The sequence below is a fragment of the Pempheris klunzingeri genome, chromosome 5 (genome assembly GCF_042242105.1).
Source record: "Pempheris klunzingeri isolate RE-2024b chromosome 5, fPemKlu1.hap1, whole genome shotgun sequence".
NCBI lineage: Eukaryota > Metazoa > Chordata > Actinopteri > Acropomatiformes > Pempheridae > Pempheris > Pempheris klunzingeri.
The window spans coordinates 19,858,711-19,872,479 of NC_092016.1; the positions used below are offsets into that span (position 1 = coordinate 19,858,711).

At 41.5% G+C, this 13,769-nt stretch overlaps 4 protein-coding genes across 7 annotated transcripts in view; 3 read left to right on the forward strand and 1 right to left on the reverse strand.

Moving 5' to 3' along the window:
- Window positions 1-564: 564 nt before the first annotated feature.
- LOC139201711 (protein C19orf12 homolog) lies at window positions 565-2,624 on the forward strand. Of its 2 annotated transcripts, none has more exons than XM_070831106.1 (3): window positions 565-775; window positions 1,130-1,309; window positions 1,929-2,624. In XM_070831106.1, the coding sequence occupies exons 2-3, from the start codon at window positions 1,150-1,152 to the stop codon at window positions 2,192-2,194; spliced, it is 426 nt and encodes a 141-aa protein (XP_070687207.1). In that variant the 5' UTR covers window positions 565-775; window positions 1,130-1,149; the 3' UTR covers window positions 2,195-2,624. The 2 variants fall into 2 exon arrangements, with proteins under 2 accessions (XP_070687207.1, XP_070687206.1); XM_070831105.1 differs by having other exon boundaries at window positions 574-775; window positions 1,149-1,309.
- A 601-nt stretch (window positions 2,625-3,225) lies between these two features.
- Window positions 3,226-5,169, reverse strand: LOC139201573 (cytochrome b-c1 complex subunit Rieske, mitochondrial-like). Its single transcript, XM_070830934.1, has 2 exons — window positions 4,953-5,169; window positions 3,226-3,941 (listed from the first exon to the last, which is right to left on the reverse strand). The coding sequence occupies exons 1-2, from the start codon at window positions 5,062-5,064 to the stop codon at window positions 3,331-3,333; spliced, it is 723 nt and encodes a 240-aa protein (XP_070687035.1). The 5' UTR covers window positions 5,065-5,169; the 3' UTR covers window positions 3,226-3,330.
- Window positions 5,170-5,452: 283 nt separating this feature from the next.
- On the forward strand, window positions 5,453-12,431 carry rxylt1 (ribitol xylosyltransferase 1). Its single transcript, XM_070831015.1, has 6 exons — window positions 5,453-5,640; window positions 5,797-5,985; window positions 8,049-8,151; window positions 8,320-8,634; window positions 8,777-8,947; window positions 11,102-12,431. Exons 1-6 carry the CDS (start codon window positions 5,493-5,495, stop codon window positions 11,502-11,504), a joined length of 1,329 nt encoding a protein of 442 aa, XP_070687116.1. The 5' UTR covers window positions 5,453-5,492; the 3' UTR covers window positions 11,505-12,431.
- Window positions 12,432-13,055: 624 nt separating this feature from the next.
- srgap1a (SLIT-ROBO Rho GTPase activating protein 1a) overlaps window positions 13,056-13,769 on the forward strand; it is a 79,473-nt gene continuing 78,759 nt past the window's right edge. For all 3 annotated transcript variants that reach the window (XM_070830198.1, XM_070830199.1, XM_070830200.1), the window contains exon 1: window positions 13,056-13,613. In XM_070830198.1, the coding sequence (XP_070686299.1) occupies window positions 13,550-13,613 (64 nt within the window). In that variant the 5' untranslated portion in view covers window positions 13,056-13,549. The remainder of the gene's footprint in view (window positions 13,614-13,769) is intronic.

Sequence of the window (13,769 nt, forward strand, 5' to 3'; positions counted from 1 at the left end):
AACGAATGCACTGTAAAACAAGAATCCCTTAAAGACATCAAATGTTCTATAATTTACATATTTATGTTTTGGTGGTTTGCCAATTAATTATAAATGTCTCGTGCACCAAATTAAGAACAAATTAAAGGGAACGTGACATTTACGCACAAATTATACATTAATTTGAAATTCTAGACAAGGGAAGTTTCATCATCAATTTAAGGTATTGTTAATGAGACAAATACAATTCCCTTTAACGCCTCCCCCGAATTCATAAACCTTATAATTAACAAATGTGTACTTACATATCAATTAAGTCATTATTATTACATTATCCTTAATTAATTCATCGTCTACGTAAGTAGATTAATCAGCAAAACACCTCCAACCCCACACACCAACACCAAAACAAACACCTTTAACATGAAAGTGTTTTATTCCTTTTTTTAACAAAGGAAATAGATTTAAATTGCTTAAAGTTATCTCTGTTCTCTGCAATCACGTGACGAGCATTGTCAGTGGTTTCCTGTCACATGGTCCATACAAAATGAACATTAACCATCCATGACACTAATTTACAACCGGTTGCATGCTGTTTTCCGACCAATAGGCAGGGAAATACGGGGTTGGTCGAACCTCCGTGAACGCAGCATTTTTTTGTTGCTCCCATCAGGCATTGCGACCATAGCAATGCAAGCTCAGAAATCAGACCGGCAGAAGAGATCACAGCTGACCTCATAATAACATATTAAAAACGAGCCCAACAGACGTGGATGAGGATCTGATAACCCAGCAGGTGTGTTGATAGCAGGCTGCTTCTCTGTGAACGGACCGTGTTTAGTGGAGAAACACACCGGCTGATGAAGGTGGTGTGAGTCTGATGATGTTTTCTGACGCAATCTGGTATAATTTACTAATACATCTGTAAATAACCACTGTTTTAAATGCACCATGTGTGCCACCACAGTGATCAATACACACATGGTCGTTGTAAGAGCTCGGTGTCTTGAATCGTGTTGAATTCAGAGCTCGATTTGTGAAGAGAAAATGACAAATAATAATATTGTGACTGACAGCGTCTCCCTGATTTCTTTCCTCATGCTTATGGTTAACATTGTTGGCACACACGTCTTCTTCGTGTCTCCTAAAGTTGTGACTGTGACCCACAGCATGGGCCATCGGCTGGATGATGTGATGAAGCTGTGTTGTGAGTTATCTGCCAATCAGCAGATCCAGACCACAGTGAAAGGCTCAGGGAAGGGAGCAGCAGCGGCTGGGGGACTGGCCTTCGCTGGGGGGTTGGTCGGGGGCCCTCTAGGTATTGCAGTAGGTAAGTGGAAAAGATGCAAACAGTTCCTTTAATTTACAGAAAATATATATATATATATACTTAAATATTCCAGAGTGTTAATATAATACCACCGTGGACATTTATCCATGAATTATACATTCATTTGAAATATTAGGAAGGAAGGAAAGTTTCATCAGTTTAAGGCAGTGGAGGAAAGTAACTAAGTGAAGGTCTGTAGGTTTACAACATTTATTTCATAACTTTAGTTACTAGTTCTGGATTGAGATTAATAATATAATCAACAAGTACATTATGATGTAATATTATAGGCTGAAATAAGGGGTCATTAAAATGAGCTCCGTCTTTCCCAGCTGCAACATTAAAGTGATGAACATATTAATGCATCAATAACTCTTCCTCTGTAACTTATTTTTCTAATACATTTGTGAAGTAAACGTTTCAATACTCCCGACTGCTGTATTGCTGCTTTTACTTATAGATCTGAGTGCTTCTTACTAGTAGACTACTAGTATACTTCACTTCACTGCATGCATAATGTGCAGTATTTACAAGTGCTACATTGCAAACATATACTGATTTGCAGGGCTGATCAATGCTGTTGCTAAATTTGTAAGTTTGAAACCCTCTCCGGCTGTAGGCGGTGCAGTGGGAGGCCTTCTGGGCTGCTGGCTGACCAGCGGACAGTTCAAACCACTGCCTCAGATCATCATGGAGCTCAGCCCTCAGCAGCAGCAGAAGCTTTACGACGATGTCATGGCCGTCCTCGGGGACGTTCAGTGGACAGATGTGGCTCAGCTAACCGCTCTCGTGATGGGCAACGCCACACTGAAGCAGCAGCTCACGGGCGCCCTTCTCGGGTACATCACCAAGGAGCTCCAGGCACAGGTGCACTACGTGGATTAGAGTCTGCGGAAACACTGGGATGACTGGACTCGTGCTCAAGAGAACAGAGTCTTTGGAAAAAAAAACTGTTTCTTGAGAGACTCTTTATCAAATGTGAAGACGCCATCACAGTCCTGGCAACAGGTTACACGGTTTAATACGACCGTGGATTCACTTATCATGGGAAGTGCACTTATCAGTTGGAATTATTTATTTATTTATTAAGCCTTTAATGGCACTGATCCTCATGTCTGATATTAAAAGTTGCTCTGAATTAAGGCCTGAATGGGTGTTGAGGCCACACTGAAGTTTTCGATATTTAAATGCAAAGGATTATGCAGTGAATGAGCGCCGACTTTAGGCTACAGTGAAATATTTTGATTTGATGTAAATTAAGTGGGAGTGGGAATATACCAGCGTCTGTGTAAAGTGTGCCGTATTGTCATCATGGAGGCTCTTTATCGCTTTAAATGATTTCATCAATAAAAACAAAAAACTTTGTATTTTTCCTGTTTTATAGAGTGCACTTTTTCCCTCAGCATTAAATCAGCTGGAGATCTGACTGTAAATTAATAGTGCTTAATCTCATTTGGCAGTTTTGAAACACTCTTGGCTACTGACATCACTGCTATGAAACATTTTGTCTGAGAAAAGCTCACAGAACAGAAGAAAGAGTGCTTAGAGCAAACATCTACCCATGTTTTAGACACATCATGGCTGTGGTCAAGTCTCCCCTTGTTCTATTGGTAGTGTTTGGTTCTCTCACCTCAAACGGGCTTGAATGTAGCCCGTTAACTTTGAGGATTGTGCCTCAAGATATCCTAAAGGGACCTGGCTGTCGTTGTCAAAAGTTGTTGTGTAAAATCCTCTTAAATACAAAGTAGAACTCAGGCCAGGAAGACTCATGTTTTTTTTTTTTTTAAAGCCTTAGTTAAGTCTTTGTAAAAAATGTTGTTTCCTTCACCCGTCGCTGTTGTGGATTCGCTCCAAATATACAAAAAGTAGTGTGTAATGACAGAACTCTATGGAGATAGATAAAGTGTGAAAAGATGTAATGGAAATATTTGTATTAGTAAATACACACATTTTATTCTAACCCTTAACTCTCACACAAAAAATACAAATTACAGAGAGAAGCCGAGACAGAGCGCCGTTATTTATCCCACCATGACCGTGTCATCGTCAGGAAATTCATAGAAGGGAACCTCCAGGTTGAGCGGAGCAGGTCCCTTTCTGATTCTTCCTGATGCATCATAGTGGGAGCCGTGGCAGGGACAGTAGTAGCCTCCGTATTCTCCGGCGTTGGCGATGGGCACACAACCCAGATGGGTGCACACGCCGAGGACAATAACCCATTTGGGGTTGAGCACTCTATCCTTGTCATGCTGGGGGTCACGCAGCTCAGCCAGATTCACAGCCGCCTCTGTGGAGATTTCCTTCTCTGTGCGGTGACGCACAAACAGGGGCTTTCCTCTCCACTTGAAGGTCATGTTTTTGCCCTCAGGGATGTCAGCGAGCTTGATCTCAATTTTGGATAACGCCAGGACGTCTGCTGATGCACTCATTGAGGACACAAACTGGGAGACCACCGTCTTGGCTGCGTAGACACCGACCACAGTGGTCGCTCCAGTGAGGAGGTAAGAGAATGACCTTCTTGCCTCACTGCTCTCCTGAGAGGACTTGTTGGGGTCGGAGACCTCAGGGCGACGGTAGTCCGCGAAGTCAGGAATCTTGACATCCGTGTGGGCAAGGCGGATTCGCCCAGGAGCTGGAAATGAGACAAATGATGCAGTTCTTGAAGACAAAGCAGATGCACGAAGCAGTTGGCAAAAAAAATATTGTAAACTTTAAACATCTAATGCCTCTGTTGCTTAATATTGAGTATTTATAACTTTTAATTATCACATTTCGCCTCTAAAATGTTGGAATCCATTTGTAGATTTTCAGCACATGACAGTTTAACCTCCAACTCAAAGCTTAATCAACACTAGATCTTATGATGAACAAAGATACAGACTTGATTATTTAAGGTTCACACATGAGACATTGGAAAGCTTTACTTTTAGCATGGTACAGAAATTTAAGAAATTCAAATTTTGGATTAAATCACTAATGATTTTATTCACATTATCCATGACCATTTGTCATTATAGATTATTGAAACCAGAGGATGGACTTTTAAAAACAAAACAGCAGCAGATATCAGGATTTGAACATTTTCCCACCATAAAGCACATCAGATCAGGTCCAGATCTAGAAATCCTGATTCCGTCAGTAATGCTACTACTAACAGTTTTCATCAATGTCTATATATCCGGCAGTTTTCTTTTCATTTAACAGATTAAACGTTTAGTCTACAGAATGAAAAAAGGAGGTGATGATCATCACTTCACTTCAGTTCACATTTACATCGTTAAGGCCAAATATGAAGACTGATGTCAGTGGCATTAAGTGGTGGACTTTGGTGTTTAGGTCTGTTGTAATGAACTTTTCATATCTCTATATTTGATCACATCGTGGGATTTAATCTGTTGTTGACCCTCCGTCAGGTCACAGATGTCAGTATCAACAACTCGGCTGTTAGCATCAAGGAAACTACAAAGCTACAGGAAGTTAGCTGTAACATCAACTGTAGTTTGCAGACGAACAATGTGAAAAACAAAGATACACCACATTAGCGTGTCCTCTGATGTGGAAGTGGTAACTTAAATGTAGGCTGTTAGTATGTTGAGTCGGATCGTCACATCACACAGCACACACGTCCGATGCTCGTCCTTACCAGCAGCGGACACCAGCTCCTTCGCTCCCGGGATCGACAGGCTTTTAACTGTGGGCTTTGTTGCCCGCAAACATGGGGAAAGAGCCCCGGCACGAGCGGCTATGGACAACATATTTGCCCCAAATATGAAACCACAGCCCCGTAGCTGGGCACGCGACCTTGCGCGAACAAATCTAGCGTGCACCTCTAGTTTGCTTCACCAGAAACCAACTCCGCCTTCGCGGCTTTCCGCATTAGGATGAGGGTTGACCGCAGAGCTCCTGTTTTTTCTAACATATCACGTTGTTATATTATCTTACAGTTATTAATCAATGCCAAAAACTAACTTTATAGATTCATTGTTGACATTTGGTGGTAGTTTTGTCCAAAATGATAGAAACCACTGATGCTTTTAAAACAGTGGGTAATTTGGTACAGGCATTTAAGTAGGGCAGCCGTATCCATGGGGTCTTCGTGATGTAAACAAGGGTCCTGTCACAAAATATGGAGACGAACTACACAATGGTAACCTGAGATTTAGAAAAGGAAAAGAAAAGAAAGATGAAAATACCCAAAAGAAAGCTATTCCTTCTAATTATTTTCGCGTATGTGGCGTTTTCACTCTATGCTGCGTACAATGTATTCTTCAGCACCAAAGTAATCTCTCGCGTTCACAGGGTGGTGAAGAAAGAGACGGGAGCACCCTCGGGTAATTGATCTCACACCGCACAATCGTCATCCGGCCTGATTTGCAGAGATGCTGCGTAAATCTCCCTGAATTTGACAGTAAAAACAAACGTGTTTATGGCAGATAGCGGAAATTCACTCCCACTGACTGAATGGAAATTATGTGCTGTGTTTGCAGGTGGTGTCAGAGATGGCGGTGCTGTTGCTCCACTGAGAGCAGATGATTGGAACCCGTGGGAGGATGAACAGGTGGAGTACAACTCAGATCTGAACAGGAAGAGAGAAGCCTTCAAACAGCACCTGGGTCGAATTGACAAGAACAAACCTCAAAGATACAAAGTCCAGATCTGGGGGAAAGCTGCCATAGGTAAGCCATGGTGTTAGGAGAGGTCTGTGATTTGAGATTCTGGAGTGAAATGACAAAGACTTCATTTGCATTCGTGCACTGACTCGTGATTTTCTCGTAAGAAGTGCACATACCGACTTAGATCAAATCTGATTTTGTGCTTCCAACTCTTGTGATTGATGATTTTTTTTTTTTTCTTGTGGATGTTTCAACTTTAAACAATATACATTTTCAGTTGAAGTTATTGTCTTTATTCGTATACAATCATACAGTTGTAAAGAATAATATTCCTCGCTGACGCTGAGGTGCAAGAAATACAAGAAGAGGGCAATGCAGCCATACATCATGAGTAATGGACAGTACAGACTTTGTGTCATGTATGAAAATTACAAACACTACTGCACATAGTTTAAAAACTATAAACAACTACAACCTTGGCGCACTGTGATGAAAAACTGCAGAAAGCCTGAGGAAAAAAGCTTTGGTGCATTCCGGCAGCTCAGGCCTCTGTTAGTAGCTTTTAACTAACTCCTATTGTGCAGCCATTTATACGGTGGCCGGGAGGTGCAAAACAATTTTACAATACGAGAAACACTTTTACAAAGCTGGAGACAAATTTACATTTTAGAAAACATTTTTACAAATCAGAAAACAAAATTACATTGCCATAACACATTTACAAATCCTGAGACAAATTTACATTTGAGAAAACAAATTTACAAGACGTGAAACACTTTCACAAACGCCGAGACAAATTTACAAGTGACGAAACACTTTTACAAGCGTCCGAAACAAATTTACAAGTAACTTTTTCAACCGGAAAGGGAATGTACCGCGTTAATCGGCTTATATGTTCGCCACAAAATGGGCAAAAGACCGCTTGACTGCCGTCCATCGTGGGTCGCCATGAACTCCTTATCACTTCCGGTTCTACTCGACAGTTGGTACATTCCCTTTCCGGTTGAAAAAGTTACTTGTAAATTTGTTTCGGCCGCTTGTAAAAGTATTTCGTCACTTGTAAATTTGTCTCGGCGTTTGTGAAAGTGTTTCACGTCTTGTAAATTTGTTTTCTCAAATGTAAATTTGCCTCAGGACTTGTAAATGTGTTATGGCAATGTAATTTTGTTTTCTGATTTGTAAAAATGTTTTCTAAAATGTAAATTTGTCTCCAGCTTTGTAAAAGTGTTTCTTGTATTGTAAAATTGTTTTGCACCTCCCGGCCACCGTACATTTATCACTAAACTTCACAGAACTTTGATGATGGGAGCAAACCAAATTATTTTCTAAATTCTGATGTATGTACGAAGCAACGTATGTGAAGTTTGCATAAGTTTACAGTGTTATTGCAGGTAGCAAGAAGATACTGTGCTTTAGTGATGAAGATGAACAGTGTTTAGATAGGGAAAGAAATAATAATAACGTAATCACTGCTAATAAGAAAACTACCGGAAGTGTCCAAATGTCCAGAATCAAAGATTTTTCTAAAGGTTAAGTCAATATAGTACATCAGTCATATTTGTGTAGCTCAGAGTGTAAATGAAATAAAGTCAGCCAGATTAAGAAGATCAAAAATCAACAGAACAAAGACCAGATGAAACTGTATGTCAAACATGTTTTGAAGGGTTTGAAATATTCTCTATAATTTATAATTCTTCCTTATTTGAAGGAAAATTGCGAAATATTCTCTTTCTTGCGTTACAGAGAGGGATAGAGCTTTGACAAAGTTGCATCATGCTATTTATCATTTGGAATAAATAATAAGGCTTCAAATATAAACATTTATTAGTCAGAAACAATTATAATAAGCTTCAGCTTGAATTTTTTTCCCTCTCCCTTTTCGCTGTTTTTAAAAAAAAAAATTATATTCTTACATACTTCCTAAGTCATTAAGTTAAAGTGAGACTCAGTAACTGAACATGCTGTATATGTACCTGATTATAACAGGAGTGTCTACATACATAGATGTAGATATAATACTAACGTGCTCTGCTGCGGAAGGCAGGCGATGGTACATCATAATGGCGCTCCACATGATGACATTTAACTCCAATGGCAAACTGCATTAACCCTTCTTTTCTCCTCAGGCCTTTACCTGTGGGAACATATTTTAGATGGACCTCTCAACCCTACTGATAAGGTAGCACAGTGGAGAGAAGGAGAGCTGCAGTCAGGAAAGATTGATTTCAGGTAACAAAGATGGAATATTTAAAAGGCTGCCAAACATATAGTATGCTTTTGGCACTATGTGAAATACAACACATGAAATGCACCACATCATACTGTATAACGATAAGACAGAACCATCAAATATGTACTTTGTTCTCCTTCCCTTCCCTAATTCATCTGCATCTTCAGTTTCTACACAGGTCCTGCTGTGGTCCAGGGTCACGCCCCTCTGGATATGAGCAGCCTGGTTTTGGTGCTGAACGGCCGCGAGCAGCAGAAGGTCTCCTACTCCACGCGGTGGCTTGAGCATGTCCAAGCTCTGGTACGATCCCACACAGTGTCACATGTGGCCGTGGTGCTGCTGGGCAACGAGCACTGCAACAACAATTGGATCAGCCCGTACTTAAAGAGGAATGGTGGCTTTGTGGACCTGCTGTTTCTAGTGTACGACAGCCCCTGGGTCAATGACAAGGATGTCTTCCAGTGGCCTCTTGGTGTCGCCACGTATGTCATTTCCTAGTACTCCTGTGTGTGTGTGTGTGTAGACCATAAGTGCTCAATATCAGTTTATTAAACTGTGAAAGCTGCCTGTTTAAATGAATAACACTGTCAAACATGTTGCTCTGTTTTGCTTGTTTCTGTGCAGATACAGGCAGTTTCCTATGATCAGGCCGAATGCCCAATTAATCACCTCCAACAGGCCATACCTCTGCAATTTCCTAGGAACTGTTTACAAAAATTCCTCCAGAGAAACTCTCATGCAGGTGCTGAAACAAACTGGCCTGGATAAGGAATGCTTCACCAATGCCCGAGAGAAGTAAGTCATTATTTAGTTGTTGAGCCGTTTTGTAGGACTGATATGAAATAGTGAAACTTTTATATTTAGTATTAATGACAAGAAATGTATGATTATCCTGTTTTCTCAGATAAAAATGATTTAAAAATACTCATTGAGAATATTAATATCAAGAGTTTCTCACTGATGCCTTTCTATTTCATCTTTTTATAACATCAGTAATAATTTAGATTATTTATGATAAAACTATTTTTGTGCAGTCACTGGGGTTCTCCTACTTACAAAGTCAAGGGTTTTTTCTAGGTCTTATGCGGTAAAATATAAGGAGAAAGGGCTAATTAAAGACCATACAGTCCCTCTAAGTCCTTATTTTTCTTTATTCCACAAACTGTCAAATATGTTCAAGGCCCCTGAGAACCTGGAAAAGACAGAATGAAGAACGGATAGACACTTTTTCTAGTGTATCCTAAAATACTGCCTGTATGTACACTGAATGTGTTACTGGTAGTTGTAATCGTTCTCCCTGTCTGTACTGGTAGCAAAGAGATCCCATTCTACAGCACTTCCAAAGTAATGAAGGACCAAACCCACAGGTCTTTTTCTGTGCAAAAGTATTTGTATGTGAGGCTTCAGCAGGATTAGTTAGTCAAATCAAGTGGATACCTTCCACAGCTACAGCCTTTCTAGAATAGAATAGCTCAACACAGCTAATATTACAGGTGGTTTCTCCAAATTCAACACAAGATGCCACTTTTAATGACTACTGCAGTCTCAAAATTATCCAACCCCTTCTCGACAAGCATCTTTAGTACTTAGTAGAGCACCCCTTTTGCTGTTATGACCTACTGCAAATGTGATGCACCGCCAGACACCAGGTTCTCAGGTATCTTAGCCCATTCCTCATGTGCAATAACCTCCAGCTCTCTAATATTCTTGGATTTGCGTGCTGCAACCACCTTCTTCAAATCCCACCAGAGATTTTCTGTGGTTTCAAGTCAATTCAGGCGACTGTGACGGCCACTCTAGTATCTTCCAAGACTTTTTCTGAAATCAGGTGGACTTTGAGGTATGCTTGGGATCATCGTTGTCCAAGCTTCAGCTTCCTCACAGACGTTTTCTCCAAGGATTTCCTGATACTTGATTGAATCCATCTTGCCCTGTGAACACTGCAGGTTTCCAGTGCCAGAAGAAGCAAAGCAACCCCAGAGCATCACTGAGCCACTGCTATGCTTCACTGTAGGCAGGGTGTTGTTTACAGCACGTTTCATTCTTCCTCCTCCAGACACACCGCTGATCCATAGACCCAAAAAGTTCCAGTTTTGTTTCATCGCTCCACAGAACAGAATACCAAAGCTGCTGTGGCTCATGTATATGGAGTTTGGCAATGGAGGTTTTCAGCATTTAGTATGCGCCTTACTGTAGAGACTGAAGCCTCAATGCCTGCTGACACCAAGTCTCGCTGCAGGTCTTTTGCAGCCACTCGAGGGTTTTTGGCCTCCTGCCTCCTCAGAAATCTGGTGGCAGCTGTTGATAACTTCCTCTTTCTGCCACGTCCAGGTAGTGCAGTCAGGGTTCCTTCAGCTTTGAAATTGCAAACTATGCTTCCAACAGTATCTCTGGGAACATTCAGTGCCTTTGCTATCTTTTTGTATCCTTTTTCTTGTTTTTGCAAGGTAATGATCTTATCTCTGAACTTTTCTGGACAATTATATCGACTTACTCGTATTTCTAACATGCAACCAAGCGTCACTGTGAACAAACCCACAGCTAGTCTGAGTATTTGGTGTGTTTTGTCTCAAGCACACCTGATGCAACTAATGAAGCCCTTGATTAGTTGCATCAGGTGTCTTGAGACAACACCTGCTTTGCAAATGAGTGCTCTTATGAGGGATTCTGTTCAGGGGGTTGAATAACTTTGAGACTGCAGTAGTCAGAAAAAGTTGTTGAATTTGAAGAAACCACCTGTAATATAAGTTGTGTTGAGCTACTTCAATTGTTCTCTTAACTTTTTGAACAATTCCCTTGACTTACCCATATTTCTAACATGCAACCAAACGTCACTGAACAAACCCATAGCCAGGCTGGAGATGAAATGAATGTCTACAGCATTATATTATCTCATTGCAACAGCACTGAAATATATTTCATAATATCTTTCCTCCCTCTTTGCCTCAGGTGGCTCCCTCAGGAGACAGCAGACAGTCTGAGTCGCTATCAGACAGCTTTAGCCCAGAGCGAGCTCACTCTCTGCCCAGTTGGGATCAACACAGAGTGCTACCGCATCTACGAGGCCTGCTCTTACGGCTCGGTGCCCGTGGTGGAAGATGTACTAACACCTGGGTCCTGTGCGGCCGGGGCCAGCTCCCCGCTACGTCTGCTCAAAGCTGCAGGAGCACCCTTCATCTTCATCAGTGACTGGAAAGAACTGCCGGCCATCTTGGAGAGGGAGAGAGGGATGAGCCAGGAGCAGAAGGTGGACAGGAGGAGGAGGCTGCTGGAGTGGTATGCTGGCTTCCGTCAGCAGATGAAGGAGAGGTTCACTGAGGTCATCGAGGAGACTTTCTTCAAAAGCGGTTGACTATGGTGCTTAACCAACAAACATTTAAAAGATAAATAGCGGTAGCTTTAATTTATTTGTGGTTTGTGGAGAAACGTGACATACTACTGGTGAAGTGAACCTAGTTGTGTTAAGTGTAATATTCCTGTGCGGGTTATAAAACCATTTATGTATGTAGTAAAGTGTTAAAGCTGCCATTACTAGTCAGTAAAGGGCCCCATGACATTGCTATATATTTATCATCTTAATGTTTACAATGATGGAACGTCGAGGTGTTTTAGAAATGATAAAATGATAAACTGCCTTTGCATTTTACAGTTCTTATATTATTTTAACTGTGTTTTATATCTCTGTTTGTATGCACTTAATATCGTGATTTTTAGGAAACACTAAACATCAAGTGGCAATAATGTGTTTTAAGCCTTGTTTGAAAATGATCTATTTTGTATTGTGGGCAGCTTGAAAATGGATGTTGTTGCTGTGGTATGTGTTACTTTTCTGATCAAAACATAACAAAAACATTTCTTCCTTTTTCTATTTATTTCAGTGCTGTGCTGCATGGATTTTTTTTTGTTTTTTTCTTTTTCGTTTTTTATTTTTATGAAAGTGCAATAAAAAAATAAATAAATTGAAGTATGGTCCTGACTAGAAATCAGTGGTTGTGGCTAACCTGTGCTTTTTGATCTGCCCTGCAGATGGTGCTGTGGGCCAATTAGTTTTGAGTTTTTTGTTGTTGTTTTCTTTAAAGGCAAAAATCATGGGGAAAAACTTCTGTCTTTACCAAATAAACACAGATCAGGTAATATAATGGAGCAAAAGCATAGTGGTATCTTCAAATGTGTTTTTGTGACTTTAAAGCTTAAAGAATGCACTTACTCTTTAATGACTAAATCATGTATGCAATATGCTTCCTGTAAGGACACATCTATATTAGTTGTAATTTATATGAGTGCGTTAGTCTAGCGGGGACATATGGGGCACCTAAGTGTATTTTAACGGGACCTTTAAAGGGCCCTCTGCAGCTATGGGCCCCTATAAATAACTTTTATTTCACCCCTTACAGTAATGGATGTCTGTATATCAGATAAACATACCTATAGGATCTTTCTTGTGTTCAAATAAAAGTAAAAGTAAAAGCAAACCCTAAATGTCTTAATGTGGGTTCAGTTGTGTTTCTGTCACATGTGTGTAAGTAATACTAAGGAAGAGCATTAGGTATAAATTGCAGAGGCCTGTAGTCACCAACAGCTGACCAACATGGACAAATAAGAAAAAGCCCTCAGATATGGGAGCGGGCGTGTCAGTCCACTGGTGTCCACTAGCAGTATGTGTGAGCAGGTCCCTCCCTCCCTCCTCTCCCCTCCTCTCCTCTCCTCCCCTCTCCTCTCCCTGCCTGGCTCCAGCTGCTGAGTGCTGCAGTCGGCCTGCCCTGTCTGCCTCTGAGCCTGCTGGGAGTTGGAGGGAGAAACCGTCGAGGGAGAGCGAGCAAGGGGGGGAAGTGTGAGCGTGTGTGTGCGTGCGTGAATGTGTGTGTGTGTGCGGGTCCCAAACTGGAAGCCACTAAAGAGAAAAAAAACCCAAGCGCACACACGCACGATTCAAGCCGACTTCAGAGCCCCGCGGACGGGTCGCTGGCACTACTTTGCAGAGCGTTGTGAAGACCCGCCGCGGAGACCCCGAAAGTTGCGTGATTGTCTTTTTCCCCCTTCTTTTTCTTCTTCGGTGGTGTTGCGCCGCGCCGACTGCTCCGATACTTGAGTGGATCCATTGGTTGGAGCAAGATTGCGCATCGGCTCTGCTGAATATCCACCGCTTATCCAAAGGGAAGAGGAACAATGACGAACTAGACGTTTTCTTCTCGCTCCAAGTCGAGCTTGTTGCTGAGTTTAATCCTCCCAAAGTGTCATTCTGTGTCGCTCCTCTTCTTCTTCTTCTTCTTCTTCTTCTTCTTCGCGTTCATTTTCCTCGCCCTGTGTGGGATGCGTCCGCTGCTGTAGGATCCCGCTTGTTGACAAACAGTTATTTTGTACAAGAAGTTTTAAAGAAGCTTCGGGCAAAGACAGAAAATGTCCACGCCGAGGTTCAAAAAGGATAAAGAAATCATCGCGGAGTACGAGAGTCAAGTCAAAGGTAAGAGAGAGTGGATGTGTAGCGGCAGACTAATAGGGACCAGGCTAATGTTAGTTCATCCCTACCTGTTTGGGAGTCACAGCCGGTGGTGTGTCACATTAAAAAAAAAAGTTGGTAAAATATGACCTACTATTGGTGTTTAACAGGCACATGTTG

Bases quoted from the DNA above. Each gene is read 5' to 3' on its own strand.
- LOC139201711 (XM_070831106.1), top strand. From the start codon at position 1,150: ATGGGCCATCGGCTGGATGATGTGATGAAGCTGTGTTGTGAGTTATCT. The intron at 1,310-1,928 runs GTAAGTGGAAAA...CTCCGGCTGTAG, and splicing joins CCCTCTAGGTATTGCAGTAG to GCGGTGCAGTGGGAGGCCTT.
- LOC139201573 (XM_070830934.1), bottom strand. From the start codon at position 5,064: ATGTTGTCCATAGCCGCTCGTGCCGGGGCTCTTTCCCCATGTTTGCGG. The intron at 3,942-4,952 runs GTAAGGACGAGC...TCTCATTTCCAG, and splicing joins GGAGCTGGTGTCCGCTGCTG to CTCCTGGGCGAATCCGCCTT.
- rxylt1 (XM_070831015.1), top strand. From the start codon at position 5,493: ATGAAAATACCCAAAAGAAAGCTATTCCTTCTAATTATTTTCGCGTAT. The intron at 8,635-8,776 runs GTATGTCATTTC...GTTTCTGTGCAG, and splicing joins TGGCCTCTTGGTGTCGCCAC to ATACAGGCAGTTTCCTATGA. The intron at 8,948-11,101 runs GTAAGTCATTAT...TCTTTGCCTCAG, and splicing joins TTCACCAATGCCCGAGAGAA to GTGGCTCCCTCAGGAGACAG.